The sequence below is a fragment of the Geotrypetes seraphini genome, chromosome 6 (assembly GCF_902459505.1).
Source record: "Geotrypetes seraphini chromosome 6, aGeoSer1.1, whole genome shotgun sequence".
Taxonomy (NCBI): Eukaryota; Metazoa; Chordata; class Amphibia; order Gymnophiona; family Dermophiidae; genus Geotrypetes; species Geotrypetes seraphini.
Window position 1 is genome coordinate 222,172,101 of NC_047089.1, and position 27,885 is coordinate 222,199,985.

Here is a 27,885-nt window from a genome sequence, read left to right on the forward strand (position 1 = left end):
GAAGTGGGCTAATAATTAGGGAAGCCCAGTTCAAATCTCACTGTGGCTCCTTGTGATCTGGCCAAGTGATTTAATCCCCCCCCCCCCCCCCCACTGCCTCAGGTACAGCCTTAAATTGTGAGCCCTCCGGGGACAAGTAAATACCCACTTGCCTTGAGCTTCAACTAAAAAGGGCATGTGCTAATTCCATTCACTAGCTCCACTCCTGCTACAGTTTTAGCATATAATGACAAAAAAAGTCCATTAATCTGGTCTACCCAGTTCTACTCCAGCTAAACGCCAGCTGTGCTTTCACCTCCTTGCCACTCAGGATCCCCTATACAGTACATTCCTGGACTTTTGTCTCCATTGTCTGTACTGAGAACCCATTCCAAAAGTTCATCACCTATTTGAACAAATATTTTCTGATGTTGCTCCAGAGCTGCATCCTCCTCTTCCCCAGAGCTTCACCCTGGTCTTTTAGTTAGTTAGGTGTCATCGACTCATGTTCGGATCCTTGTGTTCACATTGATGAATTACAGATCTAAAAAGAAATCGGTTTTGTGCTAGTCCAGTAAGGTCTTCCAATGTCATCCCCTATGATTGTTTTCAATGTGTCCAACCATCTGGTTGCCTGGTTCTTTCCATCTACCCAAACATAATGTCCTTTTCCAATGATCTTTCTCTTCTGACGGTGTGACCAAAATAATACAGTCATAACTTCATCATTTGGGCTTCGAGTGACAAAGCCAGTTTGATCTCTTCCAGAATCGATTTGTTAGTTCTTCTGGCAGTCCATGGCACACATAAAATCCTTCTCCAGCACCAAAGTTTAAACAAGTCAATCTTCGTTCTTACTTGTTTCCATAGTGTCCAGCTTTTGCATCCGTACTCAGAAGATTTTTTTGTCACTGGAAGAGATTTGTTTATTGTGCCAGGTGCAATATCTCTGTCCTCTTCCTTTGTCACTCTCATTCTGGTCACCATATTGGACAACTTTCAGCTCTGCAGAGGTGTTTGTCAAAATTAGGTGCACTTCTACCTGCTTATTGAAACACATGCAGCAGTTAAAGTTCACTATCACACACCTCATGAATTTGTTTGCAATAGTTGCTTGCAGAATTTGATAGCGTTTTCTTTTACACTATATTGATACTAGATCCTAGATCTGTGTCCCGTTAGGATAAAAACTAGTATTGAAAAATCTTGCACTGCAACTATGACTAATTTAATCTGTAATCTGTATATTATGGATATTGGTATTAGATCCCTAGTAGAGAATGATACGGTGACAAAATTCATCACCGTTCCCGTCCCCGCGGATAACGGCGGGAAACCATCTTCATGTTATTCTTTAACCCTTTCAGGACCAAGGGACATATTTGTCCCATAACTTTAAAATCCTATAAATTTTGATTGGGATAGTCTACAGTTCTAAATTTGATATGTACGGATTCCATATGATACTGCTTTTATGTAAACAAACTGGTTCCGACATTCATTCATTAGCGTTGTTGCTAGATTCACGAGAAGATTCACTTGCCACACTGTCCATAAGCCAGAAGCTTGATTTTTTAAATTAAAAATAATGATATTTCACAAAAAAATCAATTTTTTTGCATCTGCAAGCCCTTTTTACCATAAAAATGTCGTCAAAACCACAAAAATTGGCCTACGATCCTTATGGTCCTGAAAGGGTTAAGGAGATAGGGAAAAATCAGAGTATGAATGGCCACAACCACTGACCCACAAGCTTTGCTTTGAAGAATGCTGGTGTAGAAGGACTGAGGTTGAAACAGACACTACAGAATGACAGTCTATGGTATCCAGAGCAGATATTGTGATGTCATAATGCCTCATTCCACCAGTGCCTAAGAGCCAATCACATCAGTGATGTCACAATGGCTTCATTATCCTTGGCTCACATAAGAATGAGAGTATGAATGGCCACAACCACTGACCTACAAGCTTTGCTTTGAAGAATGCTGATGTAGAAGGTCTGAGGTTGAAATAGACACTAGAAAATGACATGGGATTATTTACCGCGGTTATCCGCAGGGGCGGGGATGGTGATGAATTTTGTCACCGTGTCATTCTCTAATCCCTAGTATGTGTCGAGTTAAGATAAAAACTTGTACCTGAAAAAACTTGTACTGTAACTATGGCAAATTGTCACCTGTTAACTCTATATTGTGTATGTTGGCCTGTAACCGGTCCTTGGCTCTTTGGGGAGGATGGGACAGAAAATGAATTAAACAATTAGGCTGCTTCATTAGATCATAGCCTGAGAAATGTGTTCTGTAGGGAAATAGACAATTTGTTCCTACATGCAATGAGACGTACCAGCTGCACATCAGGTATTCAGTCTCTCAGACAGTGAGGGTCTTTATAGCTCTCAAAGTGGTAATTCTGTGTAGAAAATATTCAGACACCAAACCTAATGCTTTGCTTTTATGTTAAAATAAAATCAGCTCGGTTTTATTACTTGTTACAAGTAAGTAAAAGTGTCTTATCTTCATCAGTGGAGTGAACGTCCACCTTTCTAAGAAGCAACTTACAGAAACTTATGTAGCAGAACAGGAGTATAACCGTGTGCCAAAAATTAGCAAGACAAATCATGGGCTGCATACGAAGGGGTTTCGTCAGTCGTAAGGCGGAAGTCATTATGCCATTGTATAGATCCATGGTGAGGCCCCACCTGGAATACTGTGTGCAATTCTGGAGGCCGCATTATCGCAAGGATGTGCTGAGACTGGAGTCGGTGCAGAGAATGGCCACCCGGATGGTCTCGGGACTCAAGGATCTTCCATACGAAGAACGGCTTGACAAATTACAGCTATACTCGCTCGAGCGCAGAGAGAGGGGAGACATGATCGAGACGTTCAAGTATCTTACGGGCCGCATCGAGGCAGAGGAAGATATCTTCTTTTTCAGGGGTCCAACGACAACAAGAGGGCATCCGTGGAAAATCAGGGGCGGGAAACTACGAGGTGACACCAGGAAATTCTTTTTCACTGAAAGAGTGGTTGATCGCTGGAATAGTCTCCCACTACAGGTGATTGAGGCCAGCAGCGTGCCTGATTTTAAGGCCAAATGGGATTTAAGGTGGGCAGACTAGATGGGCCGTGGCCCTTATCTGCCGTCTATTTCTATGTTTCTATGTTTCTATTTTTTTAACTGACACATTATGAAAAAAGTTAACTTACAGTGTAGTAAGCAGAAAATATGCAAATGTTTCATGAGTTTGAAAAAGTGTGATAGGATAAATGCCAAGTTTAGCGTACCTTTGTGCTTTGGAAATGAGATAAAAAAAGACTGTAAAGTTCTAACATTACTGCTGGTTTTAACTTAAATAGTTATAGGTGGAAATTAACTCTAATTCACACCCTGCTTATTTTGGGAAAGGACAATACTGACATGGAGGAAGGGGAACTAATTCAGTTTTGACACCCACTGGGTTGGTGATACCCCATGCCCATCTGAAAATATGCAATATACTTCTAACCAATGAAGTAACAAAACACAAAACCAGAGGCTCGTTGGTGCAGCCTAGAACTTCTGAACTCAAGGGACTCTGCCTCTTGACCACCTCCACCTATCTAACTAGCTCTCTTCTCCTAATCTCCACCCATATAGCTATCCCTACTTATTGATTTGGTTATCTTTACTTGATAGCTAGTGAGTGGGTATCTGGGTGAGGTTGGTAGTTGGGTTTGTGGATGTGAGGTGGATAGAGGTAATCAGGTGGTAGGTGGGTAGCAGATTGATTAGTGAATGGGTGGGAATAGCTGGGAGGGGTAGTTAGTAAGTGGATGAGAGAGCAGTTAGGTGGGAGGGATGGGTAGTGCATCCTGGGATAAAGTCCCTCTGACTAGGGGGTACTTGACTTGGGTACACCAGTACTTAGCCATTGTGAAGGGGTTTTCCAGATGGAAAGTCAGCTCACATTCTGGGGAAATGGTAGTCTATGTTGCTATGGCAGCATGGTTCCTGACACTTGGGTCCCCAGGTGCAGTGATATACTCCAGATGCAGGAGATCCAAGGCTAGGACACCCAGACTCAGAAACTCCAGGTCTAGGATTGTGCTGGCACAGCCTGAGAAATGTGAGTTAACTTTACTCCACCTCTGATTCTGGAATTAAGTTTCCAATGATAACAAAAAACCTCGTGTAAGCCTTCAGGGCCTTTAACACTCCTCCCTGCACTGGGGAGTAATAACTAATCCCTTCAATTACATGGGATTTCCATGGAGGTATGCTAATTTTAGTGCACATTTTAGTCACATTTTAACATAACTTTTTGCGAACTGAAAGCCTGATTAAATCATGAGGAAAGTTTAACCCCATGAACAGTGCATTAAGCTTAATGCACCTTATTACATCAGCTTCTCAGAGAGCTGTTCACCAATTTGTTTCCCCTCTGCTTATTTTTCTCCAATCTGTCCCCAAGTAACTTATGAACTACTATCTCTTTCTCAATATTACTAATTATGAGTCTATTTGTTTTCCTGACCTCACTATTACTACTACTAGTCTAATTTCTAAAGGAAAAGAGTTACATAGTTCTGCACCCTCTCTGAGGATATTTGAGTTGAAAGTCTTGCTCAGACAACATTCCTGTTGGATGGGCGTGATCAGTCTAATATATTTCAGTGATCTGAGGGCTCTTTTGGGTTGATGTTCGTTCAATTTTTTTTTGTAGATTATTAGGGACTAGACCAGTGGTGGCAGACCTATGGCACGTGTGCCAGAGGGGGCACTCAGAGCCCTCTCTGTGGGCACCTGCACTGTTGCCCCAGCACAGAGTTTGTTACTAGAAAGCCAGAGGGATGCGGGGCCGGGCTGCTCCCCTCCCCCTCTCCACACACGCCTGAGGACATTTCTCACATCACCTGCCCCTCTGCCCAGCAGACCAATGGGACATACTTTTAAACCCAATATTTTTTCACTCAGAGAATGGTTAAGCTCTGGAACAAGTTGCCAGAGGTTGTGGTACGATTGGTTAACATAGCTGGTTTTAAGAAAGGCTTGGACAATTTCCTGGAGAAAAAGTCCATAGTCTGTTATTGAGATAGACATGGGAGAAGCCACTGCTTGCCCTGGATCGGTAGCCTGGAATGTTGCTACTTTTGGGTGGTTTTCCAGGTATTAGTGACCTGGATTGGCCACCATGAAGACGGGCTACTGGGCCAGATGGACCATTGGTCTGACCCAGTAAGGCTATTCTTATGTTCTTATGTTTATGCTTGCTTAATGTTTATGCGATAGGATTCCTGATGAAGGCTTGTTAACCAAAACATGGTGATGTTGGGTCCACCTCCAGTCAAGTTTCATAATCTGCATTAGAAACTGAGCATTAATCAATAAAAGTACTTGACACCCATCATCTTGTTTCATCTGGCTGGTCATTACCACTGGGGTGTTGGTTTTTTTTTTCATTTCTGTTTCTTCTTTATGGGAGTGTTTTGGCTTCATTTTTTAGGGAGGGATATAAAACAGGGGAAGGAATCCCCTTGGTAGTTGGGAAAGATGGCTACTGGTACCGAATCCCAGCTTTGGTTTTGGATGAGTTGGAAGAACAAAGGAGCAGAAGGAAACTGCTGGGTCCAAATAAACTAAATTCTAGAGCATCTCCTCTGGAGTGTTCTGAAAGCAAGGGAGGACATGAAAGCAGGATATGTACATCTACAGGCTATCAGAATGGGGTGGGCCACAGAGCCAGAGATTTTCTGCAATTTCTATGGCCATTATGTGTGCCCCACGAGATTAAATCGTCTCGAGCAACAGCAGTGCCAGTACCATTATTGGCCTTCAGCGCATCTCTCCTTTTCCCCACCGGCTGCCGTTCTGGGCAGTAAATAAATAAACATTATTATTCTCTAAGTATCTAGCATCTTGCTTCTCTTAATTTTCTTTATCGGTTTTTTCTCTGGTTTTCAGTTTATTTCCTTTTCTTGGTTTATTTAATCTTGAACATTATTGCTGTTATTATTAGTTCATGATTGTTAACCGAGTCGCACTCCATTTTCCATGGAGATAACCTGGTCTATAAACTTAAGTTTTAGGGGTCCTTTTATCAAGCCGCGGTAGGGGGGTTTAACGTGCATCATACCGTGCGTTAAACCGCCTGCCGCGGTAGTCGCTAATGCCTGCATTGAGCAGGCGTTAGTTTTTTAGCCGGCCACAGGGATTTGCGCGTGATGGAATGTCCGACGCACTAACCCCGCTAGCGCGGCTTGATAAAAGGACCCCTTAGTTTAGTTTGATGTCAAATACTGAAAATGGAAAGGAATTGCTGCATCCCAAGCCTGTTTCTGACCAGTACCCGCCCCTGCCTATGCCCCTCAAAAGCATAGGCAGGGGCGGGTACTGGTCAGAAACAGGCTTGGGATAAAGCGATTCCTTTCCATTCAAAATGGGTCTGTTTATGGAGAGACTCTGCCTTCTTTCTCTTAGCCTTAGTGATTTCCGGCAGGTGAGCGGATATTGCTGTTTGAATCGCTGAGCGTTAATATTTGAAAGTGGATATGGTTGGCTTGTATGTGAGTGTAGAGTTATTTTGAGTTACGAGGTGGGGGGGGAGCCATTAGAAAGTGGGGGAATGGAGTCATGATTTGCACTGGAGCTTTTGGCGGCTCCTAAGCTGGGCTACAAACCAGAACCGAGATGGATGGCAGTTCCAGAGTGGCTGAGTAGTGCTGCTCTGTGCTGACAGGAAGATTGTGTCTTAGTCCAGTGTTCTTCAACCACCGATCCATGGACCAGTGCCGGTCCACAGGGCCAGCACGTGCATCAGGCCCAAAACAGTGTTCTTCAACCACCGGTCCACGGTGCAATCGATGCGGCGTTATCTTCGAGCCAGCTCCCTCTTCCTAACTGATTCAGTGCACAAAGCCACGGGCAATGGCTCCTACGGGCATCCTGCGCCTGAACCGGAAGCCTTCTCTCTGACGTTGCAACGTCAGAGGGAAGGCTTTCAGATGAGGCACGGGACGTGCAAGGTGCAATTAGTACTATTATGGGGGCGGGGTCTGGGGTGGAGATTGGGTAAAGATGGGCGGGGTCTGGCCCACGACTTAGCCCCGTGTTCTTCAACCGCCGGTCCATGGACCGATGCCGGTCCACAGAATAATTATTTTATTTCTGCCGGTCCATAGGGGTAAAAAGGTTGAAAAACACTGTCTTAGTCGACTCATTACTGCTAAACAGACTAGTAAGTGACAGGGTGGGAGAGCGAGGAAGAGTGAAATAGGCTGTTTCCATGGTCGCCTCTATTGTAGGGCATTAAAATTCCACACCAGTTGCTGAAGTAAGCTCTATGATGGTGGCCGGGAGTTTTTCTTAGTTATTTATGAGTTCTTAAACTTTGATACAATATCAATCTGCATAAAGTATTTGCAAATTTATGGTGTTCACAAGGGGGCTGCGCACTTAATCCCGCGAATATAGAGGGTGATTTGTGAGGTTGTGAGTTGTCCCCACTACAGTTCCTTGTGACTCTGGGCAAGTCACTTATTACTTCCTTGCCCAGGTACAAAATAAGTACCTAAAATATGTGAACCGCTTTGATAGTGTAAACTACACAGAAAAAGCAATATGCATGTAGGTTTGCCATGCTATGTGTATATACAAAATTATGTTTTTCCAAGCTATGTAATACAATGCTTGTCATGCTATTTCTCACCATACCATGCTATGTTATGTTATGCCATGCTTTGTTGGCTGTTTGCCATCCCTGTCAGACAATGTTCTGCAATGCCATGTTTGCCAACACCTTGTATAAAAACACTTTAATATGTATGTAAACTTGTAACCCATTCTGAGTCCCATCCCTTTTACCCTTTAGAATTTCTGTGTTTCAGATAAATTTTTGACCTCCTTAACATAAAGTTAAAATCTATGCCCCTTGTCTATTTATTTATATTCTTATTTTTTTTTAATTAAGTATTTTCAACATTATTACATCCATTCAAACATAATAAGTTATGGATTATATTCGTATTTTTAGCCTGCCTATTATTGAGGCGGGTTACAATAAAAATATATATATAATAATACAGTTTAAAAAAAACAAACAAACTGTATGGTAGGTTTAATCACTCATCCTCTGTAATAAGCATGGGGATTTAGCAGACCTATGTCTCTTTAGCACAGAACTGGCAAAATAAATATACAATCTATCCAGTCTTCTCTCTGCCCCAGGGCTGGGCATTTAGCCACTCATTTGCCATCCATCATCAGGAGATTCTCAGTATTGTGCCCAGGAAGCTCTTTTGCTTCTCTCACTGCCTGCTCACAAGCAGAAGCACCTGTCTATTCTTCCCCAATCGGAACTCCGAGCTAGGAACTGCTAGTTCCTCTGTAGCAAGCACAGCATCTGCACGCATCTCTGATGCAGCAACACTTAACACTGTGCTTTCAGTCGTTCCAGGGACCAAAGCAAAAGCGGTGATACTGGCAGCTCCTGTCCTGTTTCTCCTAATTTGTGAATGTTTCGGCTCACCTTGTTGCTGATCTAAGACAAGAACACAAGGGGAGTCAGAGTGTCACTATCTCTGCATAGCACATCCAGGTCTACGTATAGGTATAAGTTTAGGAGTGGGAAGGCAGAACTTTCACACCTAAGGAGCCTGAGCTGTGAAAGGCTGATCTGATGCATACTGCTCACATCTGTACAATGTGAACCTAAGAAAAAAAGAGCCCATCCCAGCCCTAAAGATTTTCAATTTCAAGGTATGGGGTTTAAGGCTAGACAACAGAGGAGGAAAGAAGGTGAAAACCCCAGAAATTGCACATTAGGGTCTTATCGTGTCCTTATCTTAAGACATCCCACATCCCCCCTCCTAAAATCAGAAAGGGACAATGAGAAGTCCTAAAAGAAGAGAGAAAGTCCTTTTTAAAATATATTTCCAGAGTTCAGCATATCTCTGTTTTTCAGAATGACACATCTCTTTACATCTGGAGATGTTCCTCCAGCCAGGCAGCTGTCTACTTATTTGACTGATGATCTTTGTTCTGATAATACTTCACACCACCTTTTTCCATCTTACTCATCTCTTTCCATGATTTCTTTTCTTTTTTTTCCCCCCTCCCCAGAATAACTTGGAAAAAGAAGAGATGGAACCAGAAGAGCATTCTACCATGGAAATCACCACTATGGATTATGATGCGTGAGTGACCTTCATTTCCCTGGCTTCTTTCTCTTCCTACCCTGTTTCCATCTCCCTGGTGCTTGCTTTCAGTGTGCAGGGCAGTTAAAGGCTGCATGCTACTAGCCCATGCATTTCATTAAAAGTAGTCAAAGTGGAATGGAAAAGTTTCTGCAAGGGCGGGGGCACCTTTCCCAGAGCTCTGATCCCTGTGGAATGTGGAACAGCTGGTCTGAGAAACAGCTTATGTGTAACTACAAGAAACATGTCCCTGGTTAGGCAAACAAAGAAGGGCAGATGATGAGTTTAGGAAGAAGAGGCAGGTATAGGAGAGATCAGGGAGGATTGGAAAGAGAGAAGGCAAGGAAAATTTATAGGAAAGTGCCAAATTATAAGTGAGAAAGTGTGACAGCTGATCTGGAAGAAAAACTGAAAGCAAGGAGAAAGGAAACAAACAAGAAAGAGAAGGCAGAGATGTTATTATATTTTAACCACTTTTTGGCTTGATTGTATAACAGGATGCCTATGTGGAACATCAAAAAAGTGCCTTTTAGAGGGAAAATTTGTAATAAGGTACCTGGTTTGAGAGGGCAATTGGGTGCCTACTTAGATCTGGATTAGATTAGATGGTATTTTATAATTAAACACAGGGGCCCATTTTTTAAAGGGCAGTAAGCCCTAACAAGCCTTTAACTATTTTTTAAAATGGGCGTGTCAAGGATGGAAAATGAGAGTAGAAGCTTACCCGGAGCCTAAATAAGAGGTGATAAGTGCTCCCATGTTAATTTTTTGCAAGCCATGCATACTAATGGAAAAATCTGTGTGAGACCTGCAAAATGATAAAAATAAAAAAGTCCTAAATACTGCCATGTTGAATCTGGGCTTAGCACACAGGAAAGTCTTGCATTAAGAAATGCTAAGCCCACATTCTAATGGTCAATAATAAAAGATAATGGAAGATTAGGTTCTTTACCTTTGCTGTTCTTCTTTCTTGTAAACAAAAATATCGGTCTTGACCAATGGGTATTTACCCTCCTTTACTGCAAAGTCTGTAGCAAGCCTAATTTACATATTCTTCAGCTCCTCCTCCTCCTCTCACTCAGTCTGTATCAAAGCAGTGAGTCAGCCTTACAGTGGAGCTGAACGTGATTCTCTATAGGACGTCTATACATTATAGAATCTTGCGCAGCATTTTGCTGCTAGACGTCTAAATGATGCCTAACTGTCAGACGTCCTTTACAGAATTTGCCCCTTAGTTCCCCAGAAAGCAATAGAAACCTCTACCGTGGCTTAGTAAAGGAGGGCCTTAGTTTAATTGCTGAATCCTATACTAATTTTAAGCAATTAATGAGAAATTTAAAGCAAAAACTAAGGTGAAGTTACATTAGTCTAATCTTGAGAATATTAGAGATTGTACCATAATCCAGAAAACCTCTGATTTAAAGTATTTTTTTATAGTTCTTATAGAACAATATCACAGTTATCCAAACTACAGTGGTACCTTGGTTTACGAGCATAGTTCGTTCTAGAAGCATGCTCGTAAACCAAAATACTCGTATATCAAAGCGAGTTTCCCCATAGGAAATAATGGAAACTCGCTTTGATATGTTCCCACCCCCCGAGGCCAGCGGCGCTGCTCTATCCCCCCCATGAGAACCGGCATTGCTCCCCCCGAAGGCCTCCCCTCTTGCGATCCGGCACCCTCCCCCCCGCTATCCGACACCCTCCCCCCCATGATCCGGCACCCCCCACCGCGATCCGGCACCCCCCACCGCGATCTGAAGTCCCCCAGACCCACCTGAACCCGCTTCCTACTTTCATCTTGGCCTCGGCACCGGTACCGGCATGTCCTGTGCGTTGGTGCCGGTGCCCGAAGATTGGCCTCCTCTTCTTGCTGTGAACTTCACAAAAAAGGTGCCATGTTATCATCTCACTACAGCTCCCTTATAGCTCATGGTGAGCCCCCAAACTACCTCCAGAATCCCCTAGACCCACTTATCTACCACCCCAATAGCCCTTATGGCTGCAGGAGCCACTTATATGCCAGTACAAAAGGGTTTTGGGGGTGTATAGGGGAGTGTACATGTTTCAATATCAATGCAGTGATTACAGGGGCTTATGGGCATGGGTCCTCCTCTCTATGGGTCTCTAACCCACCCCCAAGATGGCTTAAGACGCCTCTGTGCAGCACAACTAGGCTTTCCTATGCCAGGCTGCCAGGTGATGATGTTCTGGAGGCACAATTTTCAAGTTGTGATTAATATTTTTATGGGGGTGGGAGGGTCAGTGATCACTGGGGTAGTGTGTGGGGTTTGTATTATGTGTTTGCAGTGCTTATCTGGTCACTTTAGGTGGGTTTTTGAGACTTTGACCATTTTTATATAGTCTAAGTCACAACGTCCAAATTCCATCGATCTTGTGCTGTATAACTTTCGGTTATACATGCAGTACGACTAAGTCTAAGCCTGCCCACGTCCCGCCCAAATACCGCCCTTGACACTCCTCCTGACACGCCCCGTTTAGCTATGGTCATTCAGCACCACTATGAAGGCCTAGGTTGTTTATAAATATGTCCAAAACCCGGTTTATCGGCACTTGGACGTCTTTTGTTACTGATCGTCCAAGTACTGATTTGGGCCGGTTTTTAGATGTTTTTCTCTTTCAATTATGAGCCCCCTATTGTTAGTCCAATAAAAAAGGTATCACCTCATTTTAAAGTTATATTTGTATTTTTTATCTTAATACAGCAACCACACTACATTATCCTAGACTGCAAGAAAGGTTGGAAGGGAAAGGGGTAGGGGTGTGAGACAGAAGACAGACTGGATGAAAGAGGCAGAGAGCAATGAGAGAGAATGCTCAATGAATGTGGGATCCAGAACAGGCAAAGACTGGAAAAGGGGAGTGAGAAAAGAAAGAATGAAGAGCAAGAGAGAACAGACCTGGAGAGGGAGCTGAATTCACCTAAAAAAGTCCCTAAAACATTATATTGCAATAAAACATCTGTTCATATCACACTCCAAAAAAACTAATTGCCTGAAAATTAAACATCTTAAATTGAAATGTAGAAATCCCCAGGATCAGAAGCCCTATTTATAACATATAACACATATATCGCTACAACCAAAATACACACTCAGGAATACCTATGCCTGGTGCACATATAAATACATATGACTGAGTATGTGCACATTTGCCGTGTGTTTGGCCATTTAATTCTATTAAAGCCCTTTTCATTGTGTAAGACAGACTTTACAAGTGGAAAATACTTTCTGAACTCCTCCCCCTCCCCCGGCATGTATTAGGTTTATAAAGCTTTTTCCACTTCTAAAGCCTGTTTCATACATGGGAAAGGGATTTTGTAACATCATGCGGCTGTATATACATGCAGAAAGCAGGTGTACAGAAAGAGAACGCCTATTGTTACACAATCCATGTGTAGACGTTCAGAGCCAGTCTTAGCAATTGTGGGATCCTGTGCAGACCAGTTTGATGGGCCCTCCTTCCCCCATAGGTATGTCATTCTGGACAGTAGTGCAGTGTTTCTCAACACGCGGTACATACACGAGCCACTTGATGGGGGTATGTAGTACTGGCCGCTGTAAGAATATTGCCTTCCTGCCCGCCAAAGCCGCCGCCAGGGATCCCTCCTTCCTGCCCTCAACTTTCCTGTTGAAGCTGCCGCCAGGGATCCCTCCTTCCTGCCCTCCACCCTCCTGTTGAAGCCATTGCAGAGGATCTCTTCTTCCTGCCCTCCACCCTCTTGTCAAGTCGTTGCCAGGAATCCCTCCCTCCCGCCCACCCCCCTCCATTGAAGCTGACCCAGAGGGCTTCCCTTTGATGACAGAGCTTTCATCAGAGGAAAGCCTTCTGGATCAGCGGGGGGGGGGGGGGGGGGGAGGGTCCCAGTTACCTCCTTCTGCCTTCAGAGGCTCTATTTGCAGGGATGCGTGAGCAGTGGTTCACCTGGAAACTTTCTCTCTGACGCCAGAGGGAAGGCATGTGGGTCAGCCGTGTGCAGTTTGTGAATCATTGCCTGTGTGTCCCTGCAACGAGTGCCGCTGAAGACAGAAGCAGTGAGTGCAGCTTAAGCAAATAAGGGAAAGAGGGGCCATGATCTGGGACAAAGGGAGAAAGAAGGGAGGGGGGAAGGAACACATTGGGACATGGAAGGAGTACAATTTTGGGACAAAGGCTAGAAGGCAGGGAGGGGAGCATGAACTCGGGACAGAAGGAAGGGAGTGGCATGAATATGGGACACAAGTGAGGGAGGAAGGGGGCACTAACATGGGACATAGGAAGGAGGGAATAGAAAGGGAGAATTGTTAGGCATGAGTGTGAGGGAAAGAGATGGTGCACATGGGGAAAGGAAGAAAGAGGAAAATTGGGCAAAGAAAGAGAGGAGTGAAAATGGAGAATAAAAGAATGAGAGGGAGAAATGTTGGATATGGTGGTGGAGAGGGAACAGATAAGACAGATTTAAGGGGATGCAAGGGAGCAGAATGTTGGACATAGTGATGGAGGGAGATATGTGGCATTATGCTGGAGAGGGGTGATAGGAGAAATGGGCATGGGGCAGTGGTAGAAAATGTTGCACATGATCCAAGGGTTGAGAGAGAGAGAGACATGTTGAATGGGGTAGTAGAGTGCGTGGGAGAAATGCCTGGATTTCTCAAGACATATGTCCCACTGACCAGGGCATAGCCAACATTCACAATTTCAAAATATTTGGTGTGTGGAGAGTAGCGCATCTTTTCTAGCTTGTTTAATGGCTAACTAGATTCTTCATGGCTCCATTTGTTACTTATTTAATTATTTGCTTGACTATTTTTCTGATTGTATTGAATTTCATGTATGCGTTCTCTTTACCACTTTTCAATAAAAATACATTTTTTAAAAAAGACAGATGGACAGTGAGAGAAGGGGGAGACATGTTGCCAATAGGGGTGGAGGAGTGAGAAGAAAGTTGGACTTGTGGAGGGATAGAGAGAGATGTTGGTTGGGAAAGGGAATAAGGTCCAGAGGAGAGGAAGTGTGCAGGAGGCAGAAAGAAAGAAAGAAATATTGGATGTACAGTCAGAAGCAAGTGCAACCAGAGACTCATGAAATCACCAAACAACAAAGGTAGGAAAAATGATTTTATTTTCAATTTAGTGATTGAAATGTGTCAGTTTTGTGAATTTATATCTGCTGTCTATATTTTGCACTATATTTGTCTATTTTTCTATAGTTGTTACTAAGGTAACAATACATATTTTAAAGTTATCTGCCTTGACCTCTTTGAAAAAAAATATATATAAATGATAATTAACATTTTCTATGCGTACAATGTGCTTTGTGTTTTTTTTAATTTTGTGGTTACCATTATGTATTAATAAGATGATATTGTGTGTATATGAAAATTGGATGGAAGAAATTTTCATTATATTTAGTACTATTATGGGGGTGGGGTCAGGGGTAGAGCATGGGCGGGTCTGGGGGAGGAGCTTAGGCAGGGGTACTCGGTTGATATTTGTTAGACTTAGGGGGTACTTGGCCTGAAGAAGTTGAGAAACACTGCAGTACAGTATTCTCCCCATGCTCACAAGCTGTGCAGATGGAATTCATTCCAAGTTTTCAATTCCTCCTCCTTCTCCAGAGGGCACTGCTGCACCCTTCAGTTTTTAACCAAAGTAGGTGATAGTCCTATTCAAGAACAAAGAAGGAAGGGCACGGGGAGAGTCCCCGACTAGAAATCTGTTCTGCTCTGAAAGAATAACAATGTTAAATATTATAACTGTAGGAGAAAAAGTCTCCCCTAACCCGAATCGAGTGAGGGGGAGAGACAGCCCTGGTAAGCACACCTAATAAATTTTTGTGTGAATGGTGAGTCCTCATTCCCGCAGCCCGCAATGGGGAAACACAGCCCCTGATGCACAGCTGTCACAATCATACACCCAACGTGTAAAACATCCTAGGACATCCCCATGTGCAATTTGTGAAGTAACTTGTGCACAAACCAGTGTGCTAAAAGTGATTGACTAAATAAACAATAATAACAAAAAAGAATGAATAACTTGTCAGGCTGTCTCTGTCCCTCACCCGAGGGTGCGCAGTAGCCAAAGTTCATCCAAGCCAAACAAAATCACAAGTAGGACACAGAAAATGAGCGTAGTACTTAACTTCTCCAAAAGAGTCTGGAGTAAAAAATGTGTAGCCAGCATATAATAGAGCCATTATAACTGAACAATCAAAACATCAAAATAACCATACCAATCAGAAACATTTATGGAGCTCAAATGTGTTATAGCAATATACAGTGGTACCTTGGTTTGCGAGCATAATTTGTTCCAGAAGCATGCTCGTAAATCAAAGCGCTCATATATCAAAGCAAGTTTCCCCATAGAAAATAAGAGAAGTTCAGATGATTTGTTCCACATCTACAATTTGTTCTTCTACATGGAGAAGAAGCAGACTTGGGTCTGCAGCTGGCAGGTTAATCCCTTGGGGATCTATTTGGCCAGCCTGCAGAAACTATTGTGGAGCTCAAGGTCCTTACCCCAGTAGCTTAGCTCACCTACATCTACAGGAGGCCCAGCAGGGCTCTTCAGGGTGCCAGCTGTGATTTCACCTCTCCCCATTCGCCTGCATGGCTCCATGGGGGTTGAGGATCAATATGACTTCAGTCCAACTAGCAGCCCAAAAATCTCAGCATTTGGAGGACTGGCTGATTAAGCCAGGGATTCTTCTCCCAAATTTACTTCTTAGAGCTGAGGCAGGCTGCAGCACCTTTAGAGCACATGTACAGTGAGTAAGGCTATTTCTTTAATTTTTTAAAACTTTAGTTAGGTCATTTATGAGACAAAATACTGCTGTGGCAGCCATCATGGATATCAGGATTTTTTTTCTAAGTTCTTCAGATCCTTCAAATCACCTTGTTTTGCCTCCGAACTGGCAGGGATGGATCCTTAGGATCCTTAGGATGTAAATGCACATGATGCAAGTCTCTTTCATTTGAAAGGAAGCTCAGGAATGAGAGGGCATAGGATGAAGTTGAGAGGTGATAGACTCAGCAGCAGTGGCGTACCAAGGGGGGAGGTGCGGTCCGCCCCGGGTGCAAGCGCTGAGGTGGTGCTCCCGGCCTTGGCGTCCAGTTCTCCCCCCAACGTCCGGATTTTCCCCCCGCACCGTTTGCAGTGGAGAAGCAGCCTGCAGCGGGATTGTGATGCCAGCGATCCCTGCGCTGCTTCCTTTGCTGCGGTCCTGCCCCTCCTCTGATGTCAGAGGAGGGGCGGGACTGCTGCGGAGGAAGCAGCTTCGAAGCAGCGCAGGGATCGCTGGCATTGTGATCCTGCTGTGGGCTGCTTCTCTACCGTAGGTGGTGCAGGGAGGCCAGGGGGGCGAGCGGACCTTCGGGGTGAGTCAGGGCATCAGGCCTTCAGGGTGGGGCGGGCAGGCAGGCAGGCGTTCAAGGGGAAGGGACAGGCAGGCCAGGGGGACAGGCAGGCAGGCCTTCAAGGGGGGGATAGGCCTTCAAGGGCGGGGGGAACAGGCAGGCAGGCAGGCTTTCAAGGGAGCGACAGGCCTTCAAGGGGGGGACAGGCCTTCAAGAGGGACAGGCAGGCAGGCCTTCAAGGGGGGGACAGGCAGGCAGGCCTTTAAGGGGGGGGGGAAAGGCAGGCAGGCAGGCCAGGGGGAAAGGCAAGCAGGCCTTCAAAGGGGGGGGGGGACAGGCCTTCAAGAGGGGAACAGGCCTTCGGGGGGAGTGCAGGCCTTCGGGTGGGCAGGCCTTCAGGGGTGGGATGCAGACCTTTAAGGGGGGGATAGGCCTTCAGGGAGGGGGGGCCCTGGTGTAGAAGTACACGGAGGGCATGGGGGGTTCAAAGAGATGCGCATATGCCGGATTTTGGATGGGAAGAAATAATGGGTCTGAAAATAGAGAAGAGGGAGAGAGATGATGGACCATGGTTTTTAGGGAGGGAAGGAACAGAAAGTGAGAGAAGTTGAACTCAAGGGATGGTGTGGAGGGGGGGGATAGAGATACTGGATAGGAGGGTAGTTGGGAAAAGAAAGAGAGAGATGGTGGACCCTGGGGTGGTGGGGAAGGAGGGAGAGATGCTGGATGAAAGGGTAGTTAAGAAATCTGTGGAGGGAGACGAAAAAAGGAAAGATGCCAGACCTCCTGGGGAGGGAAGGGAAACGGGGAGGACAGACGTCGTGTACTTGGACTTCAGCAAAGCTTTTGATAGTGTCCCGCACCGCAGATTGTTGTGCAAGATGACTTCGATGGGATTGGGAGTGATATTGACGACATGGGTCAATGACTGGTTAAGCGGTAGAATCCAGAGGGTGGTGGTTAACGGTACCCCCTCCAATACATCGGAGGTGACCAGTGGAGTGCCACAGGGATCGGTCTTGGGACCGATCCTTTTCAAAATATACATAAGAGACCTGACTCAAGGGCTTCAAGGTAAAATAACACTATTCGCCGACGACGCCAAACTATGCAACATAGTAGATAACAGCACCTTACCCGACAGTATGGAGCAGGACCTGCTCTTATTGGAACATTGGTCCTTGACTCGGCAGCTAGGCTTCAATGCTAAAAAAATGTAAGGTCATGCACCTTGGCAGCAGAAACCTGTGCAGAACTTACACTCTAAATGGTGAGACCTTAGCTAGGACTAGGGCAGAACGTGATTTGGGAGTAATCATTAGTGCAGACATGAAAACTGCCAAGCAGGTGGAGAAAGCTGCATCCAAGGCTAGACAAATGGTGGGATGCATCCGTAGAGGTTTCGTCAGCCGGAGGCCCGAAGTCATAATGCCCCTGTACAGATCCATGGTGAGACCTCATCTTGAATATTGTGTTCAATTCTGGAGACCACATTATCAAAAAGATGTGCGGAGAATCGAGTCGGTTCAGCGAATTACCACCAGGATGGTCTCGGGACTCAAGAACCTCCCATATGAGGAAAGACTGAATAAACTGCAACTATACTCGCTCGAGGAACGTAGAGAGAGGGGGGACATGATTGAGACTTTTAAATATATCACGGGCCGCATCGAGGTGGAAGATGATATCTTCTTTCTTAAAGGACCTTCAACCACAAGAGGTCATCTGCTGAAAATCAAAGGTGGGCAATTTCATGGCGACACCAGGAAGTATTTCTTCACCGAAAGGGTAGTCAATCATTGGAATGAACTTCCATTGCAGGTGATTAACGCCAGCAGCGTGCTCGATTTCAAAAAGAAATGGGATATGTATGTGGTATCTCTAGCCGGGTGAAGTCTGGGGGTGGGTCATTAGCGTGGGCAGACTTGATGGGCTACAGCCCTTTTCTGCCGTCATATTCTATGTTTCTATGTTTCTATGAGATGGCAGATGGATGGTTAGCATGCAGAAAGAAGGAAGAAGGAGACCCTGGCAAGCAAGTTATCAGAAGACAACCAGAGCCTTGGACCAACAAGATTTGAAAAATAACCAGACAACAAAAGGTAGAAAAACTAATTTTATTTTCTGTTTTGTGATTACAACATGTCAGATTTGCAATGTGTATCCTGCCAGAGCTGGTGTTAGACCGCAAACGTGAGCTAGGATTTAACAGAGAGAGGAAAAGTCCTTTTTGTTTCTTTATTTTATTTACACCACAGCGCCAGTGTGTTTAGGAGAAACCAAAGGGGCGTGAAAAAGCTATAAAATAAACTCATCAGGATGTTTGAAAAAAAAACAAACAAACACCCAATTGGGCAGGAAAGTTGAATCGAAAAACCAATTCAATAGGCTGAATCGAATTGAAATTTTTTTTTATTTTTTTTTTCTTGAATCGGGCAGCACTAGTTTGCGCTACTGTCTTAGACTTTAGAACCTGGGATTGGGGAGAGATGGCATCCTCAGTACTTTATAATGCAAGTGAAACGAGGATTTGGTCAGACTTTTGAAGGGTCTGCAGAAGAAAAATATTGTATAGGCCGGGGACATGAGACAGCAGGAAACGGGAACTTTTCTTCCTTCTATTTTTGTGAATGGCAAGGCTGAGGATATCAGAGAGTTCAGTTAAAATATATGCTTTATAAGAAAATATAATAATGTGTTTTATAAACTTTATAGCATTGCTGGCCTACCCGGTGAGGTGTTCCTAATGGTGGTGGTGGTGGCAGCAGCGTGTCAATGTGTTGAGAGGAAGAGGTGGTCTGGGAAATTCTGCTGAGCAAACTCCGGGCCTATTTCCTCCCCCCAGTTAGTCCACTCCACTCAACTGGTTCACACACTGAGTGGGTCTTTGGGTTGTTGTGCCTGGATAGTTGTTTTGGGATCTCTTCCAGTGGTTTGTCAGTATCTCCTTGTGGTCCAAGGAAGGAAACTTTGTTAACCTTAGCATTGACCTTCAGAATATGTTTGTAACAGCGTGTGGCATTAGGCTATGTAGTGATCGAAAGAAAAAACCAGACCTTTGCACATTTTTGCACTATATGGTGGGTGTATGAGGAGATTCACATTTCCTGCACAGCTAAGTCCTTGTGAAGTTACCTTGTTCTTTCTGTATTTGACATCTAGCAAGGTCTCTGTTTGGAAGGATAGATCTAAGCTTAAAAATGAAGTGGCCAGAAGTTATGGTAAAAGCAGATAGAGTTGCTGATTTTAAGAAAGGTTTGGACAAATTCCTGGAGGAAAAGTCCATAGTCTGTTATTAAGACATGGGGGAAGTGTCTGCTTGCCCTGGATCGGTAGCATGGAATGTTGCTACTTTTTGGGTTTTGACCATGTACTAGTGACCTGTATTGGTTACCATGAGAATGGGCGACTGGGCATGATGGACCATTGGTCTGACCCAGTTAGGCTATTCTTATGTTATGTTCTCATCTGTAGGGGCCTTTGTTTTCACTTCTTATTTTAATGTATTTTTTTTCTGGGAACTTATCAGTGTTTTTTAGAATGGGAACAAAAATGGAAGAGAATTAATGTGTGTGGAATGGGGGGGGGTTACTAATTTCTTCAGCTAAATAATTAAATCCACCTCAATCAGACATAGGAGAACTCACGCACCATTCACACACCTTCCAACCAAAATCGTCAAAAGAAAAAAAACTGTTCGACAACCTCCTAACACTCGACCCCCAACTCTACAACCCACTGACCTCGACCACAGACTACAAAACCTTCAAAAAGAAATAAAAACCCTTCTATTCAAAAAACACATAAAACCGAACACAATCAGAACTGTCCCATGCATCACCTGCAACTACTCCATATGTACTTCTGATGTCATGACAATTCAGACATAATTTATGTTATGTTTGGAATAATGGTTACATATATGAGCTTCAATAAAAGAAAATTTTCACTGCCTGTTTCTATTATGACCATTTATTCCGTTTCATGGTTATTACAAAAAATATTTTTTTACATGGGGGGGTGTCAAAAAATGATGGGCCCCGGGTGCCACATACCCTAGGTATGCTACTGCTCAGCAGTAATCTAAGGAAATACTTTTTTACAAAAAGGGTGGTAGATGCATGGAATAGTCTCCTGGTAGAGGTGGTGGAGACTAAGATTGTGTCTGAGTTCAAAAAAGCGGGGACAGGCAAGTGGGATCTGTTAGGGAAAGGAGGAGATAGTGGATGCTGTGGATGGGCAGATTGGATGGGCCATTTGGCCTTTATCTGCCTTCATGTTTCTCTGTCAGTAGATGGCATAAATAAGTTTAAGCAGAACTCGAAAACACCACTTCCTTTGGAAAAGGAGAAAATGACCAGCCTTCCTGGGCTCTGCAGTGAGAGCTGAACAGGCAGGGGGGTCCGTGAATGGTGGGACCCCTGGGGAGGGGGGTTTGAGCAGGGTCAAGACCCAGGTTAGCCGATGCAAAGCTGTGGAGAAGATGTTCATATCAAAACAGCAATGGTAGCGATGTAAAGTTTTCGCTTTCTTAATTCTTGCTGGGGTAGAGGGCTAGACCAGGTTAGGTGATGCTGAGGCTAGCGGGGATAGGTTTACTGACACCGAGGGCGTGGGATGTCACTGGGATGAGTGTTACTTTACTACTATTAATTATTTCTATAGCGCTACCAGATGCATGCCATACTGCACAGAGTCACTAGTAGAAGATCTAATCTAATCTAATTTAAGGTATATACCGAGACATCATTCCAAGAAAGCTCGACTCGGTTTACAATAGTTAACTTAACAAATAAAACCCATAAAGAATAAGACTAAGTTTCAGAAGATTAATTTTCAAAATGTTTAGCAAATAAAATGGTTTTTAAAGATTTACGAAAAAGTAGATGAACCAGAACTTCTTAAAAGGAATGTAAGATTATTCCAAAGTTCAGAAAACCTAAAAATCAGAGATTGACTAAAAATCTTGACTCCTTTAATCCCTTTCTTGAAAGGAAGAGGTAATTTAAATTGTTGATTACCTCTTGCAAAGAAGAATCTATAAACGTTCCAAGATAAAGGAAGGAGAGGAGTAAAGGTACCATATAGGATTTTAAAGACAACACAAGCACATTTGAATTGAACTCTAAAATAAACCGGGAGCCAATGGAGACTCTGGAGCAACGGAATCACATGATCAAATTTACGTTTCCCAAAGATCAATTTCACAGCAGTATTTTGAATCAGTTGCAATCTATAAAGACAAGTTTTTGTGATAACATTGCAATAATCAAGACGAGATAATATAATTGACTTAACTAATATGGAAAAATATCGATGATGAAAGAGTTATCTAACCTTCCTCAATAAACGCAGGTTAAAGAAACATTTTTTGACCACAGAGTTAATTTGATCCTTAAAAGAGAGAGAGGATGGGGAAAGATCTGGCATTGCAGGATACCGAAGGTGGGGGAGTAGGTGGTTTGGGATGATTCAGATGGAGGAGCTGAAGGTGTTGCTGCATGATGCAGGGTGGAGTAAGGGCTGAAGCTGCACGATTTGGCAGGGGTAAGCTAATGTTGCTTGATGTTTAAGTGTTGATGCATGATGTTGCCCATGGGGTTGGGGGAGAGGAAGTGGGGTGGTATTCTTTCATCTCAGAAGAGGGAAACAGACAGAGGGCAGGATGCACAAAGCTCCAGCACCATAGTAAAAAATACCGTTGTAGAAGCAAATTTTGTGTGATGTTCTGCATGAATAGAATGCCAATTATATACACACTATTCATGCAGAGCAGCTCCAGTAAAAGGGGTTGAACAGCTCCTCCTCCCCCCCATCCCTCTTGTCATGCTGAAAAAACAAAACAAATTTGTGCCCTTTTTTCCTCCTGCCACTGGCTGCTGCTCTCCCTGCCAGTTGAGCTGATTGAAGCAGGGGAATCCCCGATCAGCTGAAACAGGAATCCCCAAAACCACAGATCAGATTAGAGCTTCCCCTGCTAGAGTTAGTTATTTTATTTGCCATTATTAACAAAAAAAGTCAAATCAAAGCGGTTAACAATAGATAAAAATCAAAGGGAAATAATTTAAAAAATAAACACAACAGGGAAATGTACACTGTACAATTAACAAAATGACAAATCAAGGGCAGGAAAGGTTTACAATATCAAGAGAGAAGAACAAATAACCCCCTGGTTTTACGAACGCATAGCACGGGTTTTAGCGACGGCAACTGCTCCGACGCTCATAGACTTCCTATGAGCGTTGGAGCAGTTACTGTCGGTGCTAAAACCCATGCTTTGTGTTCATAAAAGAGGGGGTAAGATAAGAACAGGATAGGGAAAAATGTGAGAAGAGAGCAAAGGAAGAACTAAACTGAAGTGTTAAGAACTAGGGTCTAACGCCAATTTGAAATAGTAGGCTTTCAAGTGTGATTTAAATGATTTAAGAGATTTTTCTGTGCGCTGATATAGCGGAAGGAAGTCCCAAAGCTTTGAAGCCAATGTTATTATTGTTAACCACTTAGTTATAGGTGGTCTATAAATTTTAGAAATAAATAAATAAATTACGGAGAGACTAGAATCTCTGTAAATATCTAGAAAAAGCTGTCTAATTGAGAGAATGGTAAGGATTGATTGGAGGAACAGTAGCTCCCTTCTGGTTCAGTTGACAGACTTCAGAGTGGGCATTCCTCCTGATAATCTTCAAAATAAGATGGGGGTTGTTGGCCCTATGACAGCATCCCTCCTGCCGATCTTAAAAAAAAAAAAAGGTGGGGGGAGGGAGGTCCCACCATCAGGAAGGAGGCTTGGCAAGGAGAGAGGGTAACTCTGTTTTTTTGGGGGGGAGCAGCTGTTGTGTGCTCACACATGTGCACAGTAGCTACCTACCAGAAAATTACGATTTTAAAAAGGGGGGGGGGGCATTACTTTTAGTGCATCACAAGGAGAGCTCATTAGAATACTACTGAGCGCCTTCTGATGCATTTGCATAGGGTTCTCGGTGGGTGTTAGGACCATAGGCAGCCACGAAGAACCCTTTTGCGCATCTGCAGAACTCTCCGTGATAGTAAGCCTGCTTTAACCGGTCTCACTGCCACAGAAAGCTATTGTGCGTCATCGGAGCTGATGGTCTGTTTCCCCTGGTAGCAACGATAGACGGAGGGAGTTGAGATTCTGGCCAAACTAGAAATTGCTGTGCGTTAATACGAAGGCTCGCTCTGTGGCCTCAGTGGCACTGGGCCAGTGCTCTAAAGCTTTCCAGGCAGGACGAGTCGCTAAGGCACTCTTACTGGGGCTTAGCTTTCCATGGCAGTAAGACTCGTTAAAGCAGTCTAAATGGCACGGAAAACTCCATTCCTAATGCACAAAAGGTTTCTCCGTGGCTGCTAACGATCCCCGTTGCAGCCACCGAGAATCCTATACTAATTTATTACAAGGAGCTCATTAGAATTACAATGAGCACTCCGTGTAATGCTCTAAACTTTTTGCCCACTATTTACGGGCAAAGTTTTCCAGCAAGGTCTGAACTGTTGTGGCCTTACATTCCTGGCAGTGCCTGAGTGCTAATTGACTCAGGCACTGATAGGAAAATAAAGCTAAAGCAGTTCAGACCCGCCACCGTAAAAAAATGTCCCCGAGCCCAAGGGCAAAGCCTGGTAGCTAGTGCCTGTCCGACCAGCCGATACCCCTCTCCAACTCCCGTACTTTCAAACTGGCAGACCTTCCCCTTCCCGGTGCATCTGAGGCCCTGATTGGATCAGGTCCATAAGGCCCCACCCTAGGGAAGGGCCTTAGGCGCCTGAGCCAATCAGGGCCTTAGGCCCCTTTCCGGTACATCCTGGGATGCACTGGGAAGGGGCCTAAGGCCCTGTATGACTCTTGCGCCTACATTCCCTCCCCTGGGAGGGGCCTTTGGCTTTTGAGCCAATCAGTGCCTTAGACCCCCTCCCAGTGCATTCCAGGATGCACCGGGAAGAGGAAGGCCCACCGTTTTGGAAGAGGCGGGCCTGCGGGCAGGAGGGAGTGGGTATCCCTCCTGCCGATCTTCAGTAGAAGGTACGGGGGTATCGGGGGCCCTGGCTTCGGCGGGCTCTGCATCGACGTGGGGGCGGCGGCGGCGGGAGGCAGCATTCCTCCTGCCGGTCTGGCCCTCTTGGGGAACTTTGTGTGTGGCAAATGCCGTGTAGGCTGAGGCAGGTATCAGTGATTCTGTCTATTCTTCAGCACCTTCCATCGGCCGTTCGCGCTGTCATTATCCTCCTTCTTGTAGTGTTTGAAGTCGGCCGTTGCTTGGTTGCCTCGGATTTCGTTCTTTTTATTGGTAAAGATTCCAACAAGATTTGCTATTTCATAATTTCGGTTGCTAGGAGACAGTGGAAGGCTCCAGGGAATAGATTCTGTTTCCATGGTAACCAGAGCTGGTGAGCTCTTTAAATTCCCAGAAGGGGAGCACGTGGGAGTGTGTGGGTAAAGGCGATGGCGAGAGGGCAGCCGCAAGGTGTGCCGGGCAAGACCCTAGGTATGATGGGGTTTGGGGAGCACAGCTGATGGGGAGGGTAGAGGGCAGTGTATGTGCGTGTGTGTACTATCAAAAGGGAGGGGCGGAGGGACGACGAACAGGCTCAGCTCTCCCCACCTTTATTTAGTTCATTTTCCGTGCTTGCTGTTGGTGGGATTTAATGTGCCGGCCCCCCTCCCACATACACACAAAATCTGCTGTTTCTTTCTGTGAGATGCACAGCTGTAAGTTTATTTTAATGTATGATCTCTAATTCATTACAAGTTGCTTTCAAGTTTTATGGTCAGGATTTCCAGACATGCAGTACTTGGAAACTTTTATACTGACCAAAACAGCAAAAATGATAGAAGTCACTGACTAAAAATCCTCTGCCGGAAGCTCAGTTTTAGATGGAATCCTCAAACCCCTTTCTCCCTTTGCAAAAGGGAAGGTGGGGAAAGAGAGGTGCAACATAATGCCCTATCTGAATTTGCGCTATAATTTGCTGCAGCTATGTTGGTGCTGTAGGTGCCCCAGGGGAGCAGTGGAATGTCTTGGTTGGAGGGGCCAAAACAAGCCAAATTACAGCTCTGTTTGTCTCTAAGCTTTCTATTTAATGATGCTGTGTTAATCAAAATACTGGACCAGCAATGACCCTAGTAGCCCATCCTATTCCACTGCCTATGGTTTCCCAAGTTTTTATATCGATGTTCTTTTGTTCCTTTAGAACAGCTGATATCCCAAATTCATGTTATCTAGGAAAAAAAAATCCAGCCATTTCCTTGTGTCATATATTCTGTCCATCTCTCCTTTGTACAAATAGAACAAAAAACTGCTGGGCTCAGCTTGTAAAAACATGCACAAGACTTCCTGTAAGAGCTAAGTGAGGCTCTCCTGATGTGAACTTCCTGACAGCAGTGCCGTTGCTGTGTCAGCTAAGGTTTCTAGAAATGTACTGTTCCTTTATGTCTTGCTAAAGGTGTGCTCGTCATATGAGAGAAAGGACTTTGTTCCAGCTGTGTGTGTATAATTCTGAAGTGTTGGAAAGTGCTACCACTGGCTGCTTTTTGACATTGCTGCTGTTCTGGCCTTCAAAACCTGGAGCGCTTGGCCTATACCTGGTGAATAAAGAGGAGCTGGTGGGAGAAAAAGGTTTATGTTTGGTCACAAACAGATATGAGGCTCAGGCAAGAAGCAGGGAGTAAGGAAGAGCAGTGGAGGATGGGGTAGAAAGTGAATCAGATAAAGAATGTCTGCCATCAAACACAGTTTACAGGTTCATAATGTAAAAATGAACAGAAAGAAAAGCAAATTAACAAGGAGGGGGCATGACGGATGGGTGGGGGAGAGGCAGGTGACAGGGCTATTAGTGAGGAGAGAAGACTGCTGCAAAGAAAGACAGGAGAAGGGAGAGCAAAAGATGGGGATGACTTTTAGACAGGGCTGGAACAGAGGCTTGAAGAAGGAAGTTGAACGATTAGGTGTGCAAACTTTTTAAAGTACATAGTGTGTTTCTCAAGCAAGTATCCAGGTTTCCTCTTCTTTTTTTTCCCTACAAATACCACAGTGCATGAGGTTTGAGTGATATGGCATTGGAGTTTCTCTGGTATCTGCAGGAAAAAAAGGTATTTTAGGATGAAAAACTTTTAATGAAAGATATGCAATGGGGATACAAAGTGGGGATTAAGTTCTTTGATCCAGTCTTTTCTGTCACACTGATGGGTGAGACTTGAAGGTTCTGAAGCAGCAGGATGTATTTCCCTGGGTCAAATGTGCTGAAGCTATTTTGCTTTTTTAGATCCCAATTAATGGACTCCGACATGGATTATGAAAGGCCAAATGTAGAAACCATCAAATGTGTTGTGGTTGGGGATAATGCAGTTGGCAAGACCCGGCTCATTTGTGCTCGTGCCTGTAATGCCACACTGACGCAGTACCAGCTCCTTGCAACCCATGTGCCTACAGTGTGGGCTATTGACCAATACCGCGTCTGTCAGGAGGTAAGTGGCACAAGTGTGAATACGCGGGGGGGGGGGAGGGAAGGGGACTCATGAATGTTTGCATGACAGCAGAACTTTAGAGGGAGATTGTGTCAGATAAATCTTTATCACTTTCTTTGACTTGGATGAATGGAACTGTAGATCAAGTGAGCTCTGGATGTGTTGTAATCAGTTTTCAGGAAAGCTTTTTGCACTTCCTTATAGCAGGCTGATGATTAAATTAGTAACCTGGGGTTGGGCCCTAAGGTGGTAAACTGAATTAGAAACTAGTTGAGTGAAAACTGGTAAATACATTTTATTTTAAGGAACAGGTGGAGCACCTCAGAGTCAAGTCCTAGGGGTAATTATATTCAGTAGTGCTGATTGAACTGACTAGAAATGGTGCCAACCAGTTAAATAGCTCTTAACCAGCTAAATGAGAATATTTAGTGTGAATTAGATTGTAAGCTCTTCCGAGCAGGGACCTTCTATTGAATGTTAAATGTACAGAACTGCGTATGCCTTTCAGCACTATAGAAAAGATAAATAATAGTAGTAGTGAAATAACCAGTTATCTCCACTGAATATTTGCAGTTAGTGGCTAATAGTTAACTGGCTATATTGTGCAATAACCAGAAATTTTCAGCGCTGACTGGCCAAGTTGAGTGGCCAAAACAGGCTGCCCAAATAGCAGTCTTATCTTTGACTACTATAAACTTAACCAGCCAGTAACTGAATATTGACTTAGCCAGTTAAGTGTACCCCGGGCTAAATTAAACCAGATATTCAGTGCCGGTCACTGGAAATGGTCCTGCAATATCGCTTCTGTCAATGGTGTAGTATCTACATTCTCTCTCTATATATCTTTGTCAATTATCTGCGGATCTTCTCCAAATTTTCCTTCCTAGAAGACTGAACAGATGTAT

The 27,885-nt window shown here is 44.3% G+C and overlaps 1 protein-coding gene across 4 annotated transcripts in view; it reads left to right on the forward strand.

Annotated features, from left to right (window-relative positions):
- The window catches only part of RHOBTB2 (Rho related BTB domain containing 2), a 109,945-nt gene that overhangs the window by 2,523 nt on the left and 79,537 nt on the right, over positions 1–27,885 (forward strand). For 2 of the 4 annotated variants that reach the window (XM_033950068.1, XM_033950071.1), the window contains exons 2-3: positions 9,076–9,149; positions 26,779–26,980. In XM_033950068.1, the coding sequence (XP_033805959.1) occupies positions 9,097–9,149; positions 26,779–26,980 (255 nt within the window). In that variant the 5' untranslated portion in view covers positions 9,076–9,096. Of the gene's footprint in view, positions 1–9,075; positions 9,150–24,482; positions 24,539–24,937; positions 25,002–26,778; positions 26,981–27,885 lie in introns of those variants that run through there. The other 2 variants (XM_033950069.1, XM_033950070.1) reach the window with 2 other exon arrangements.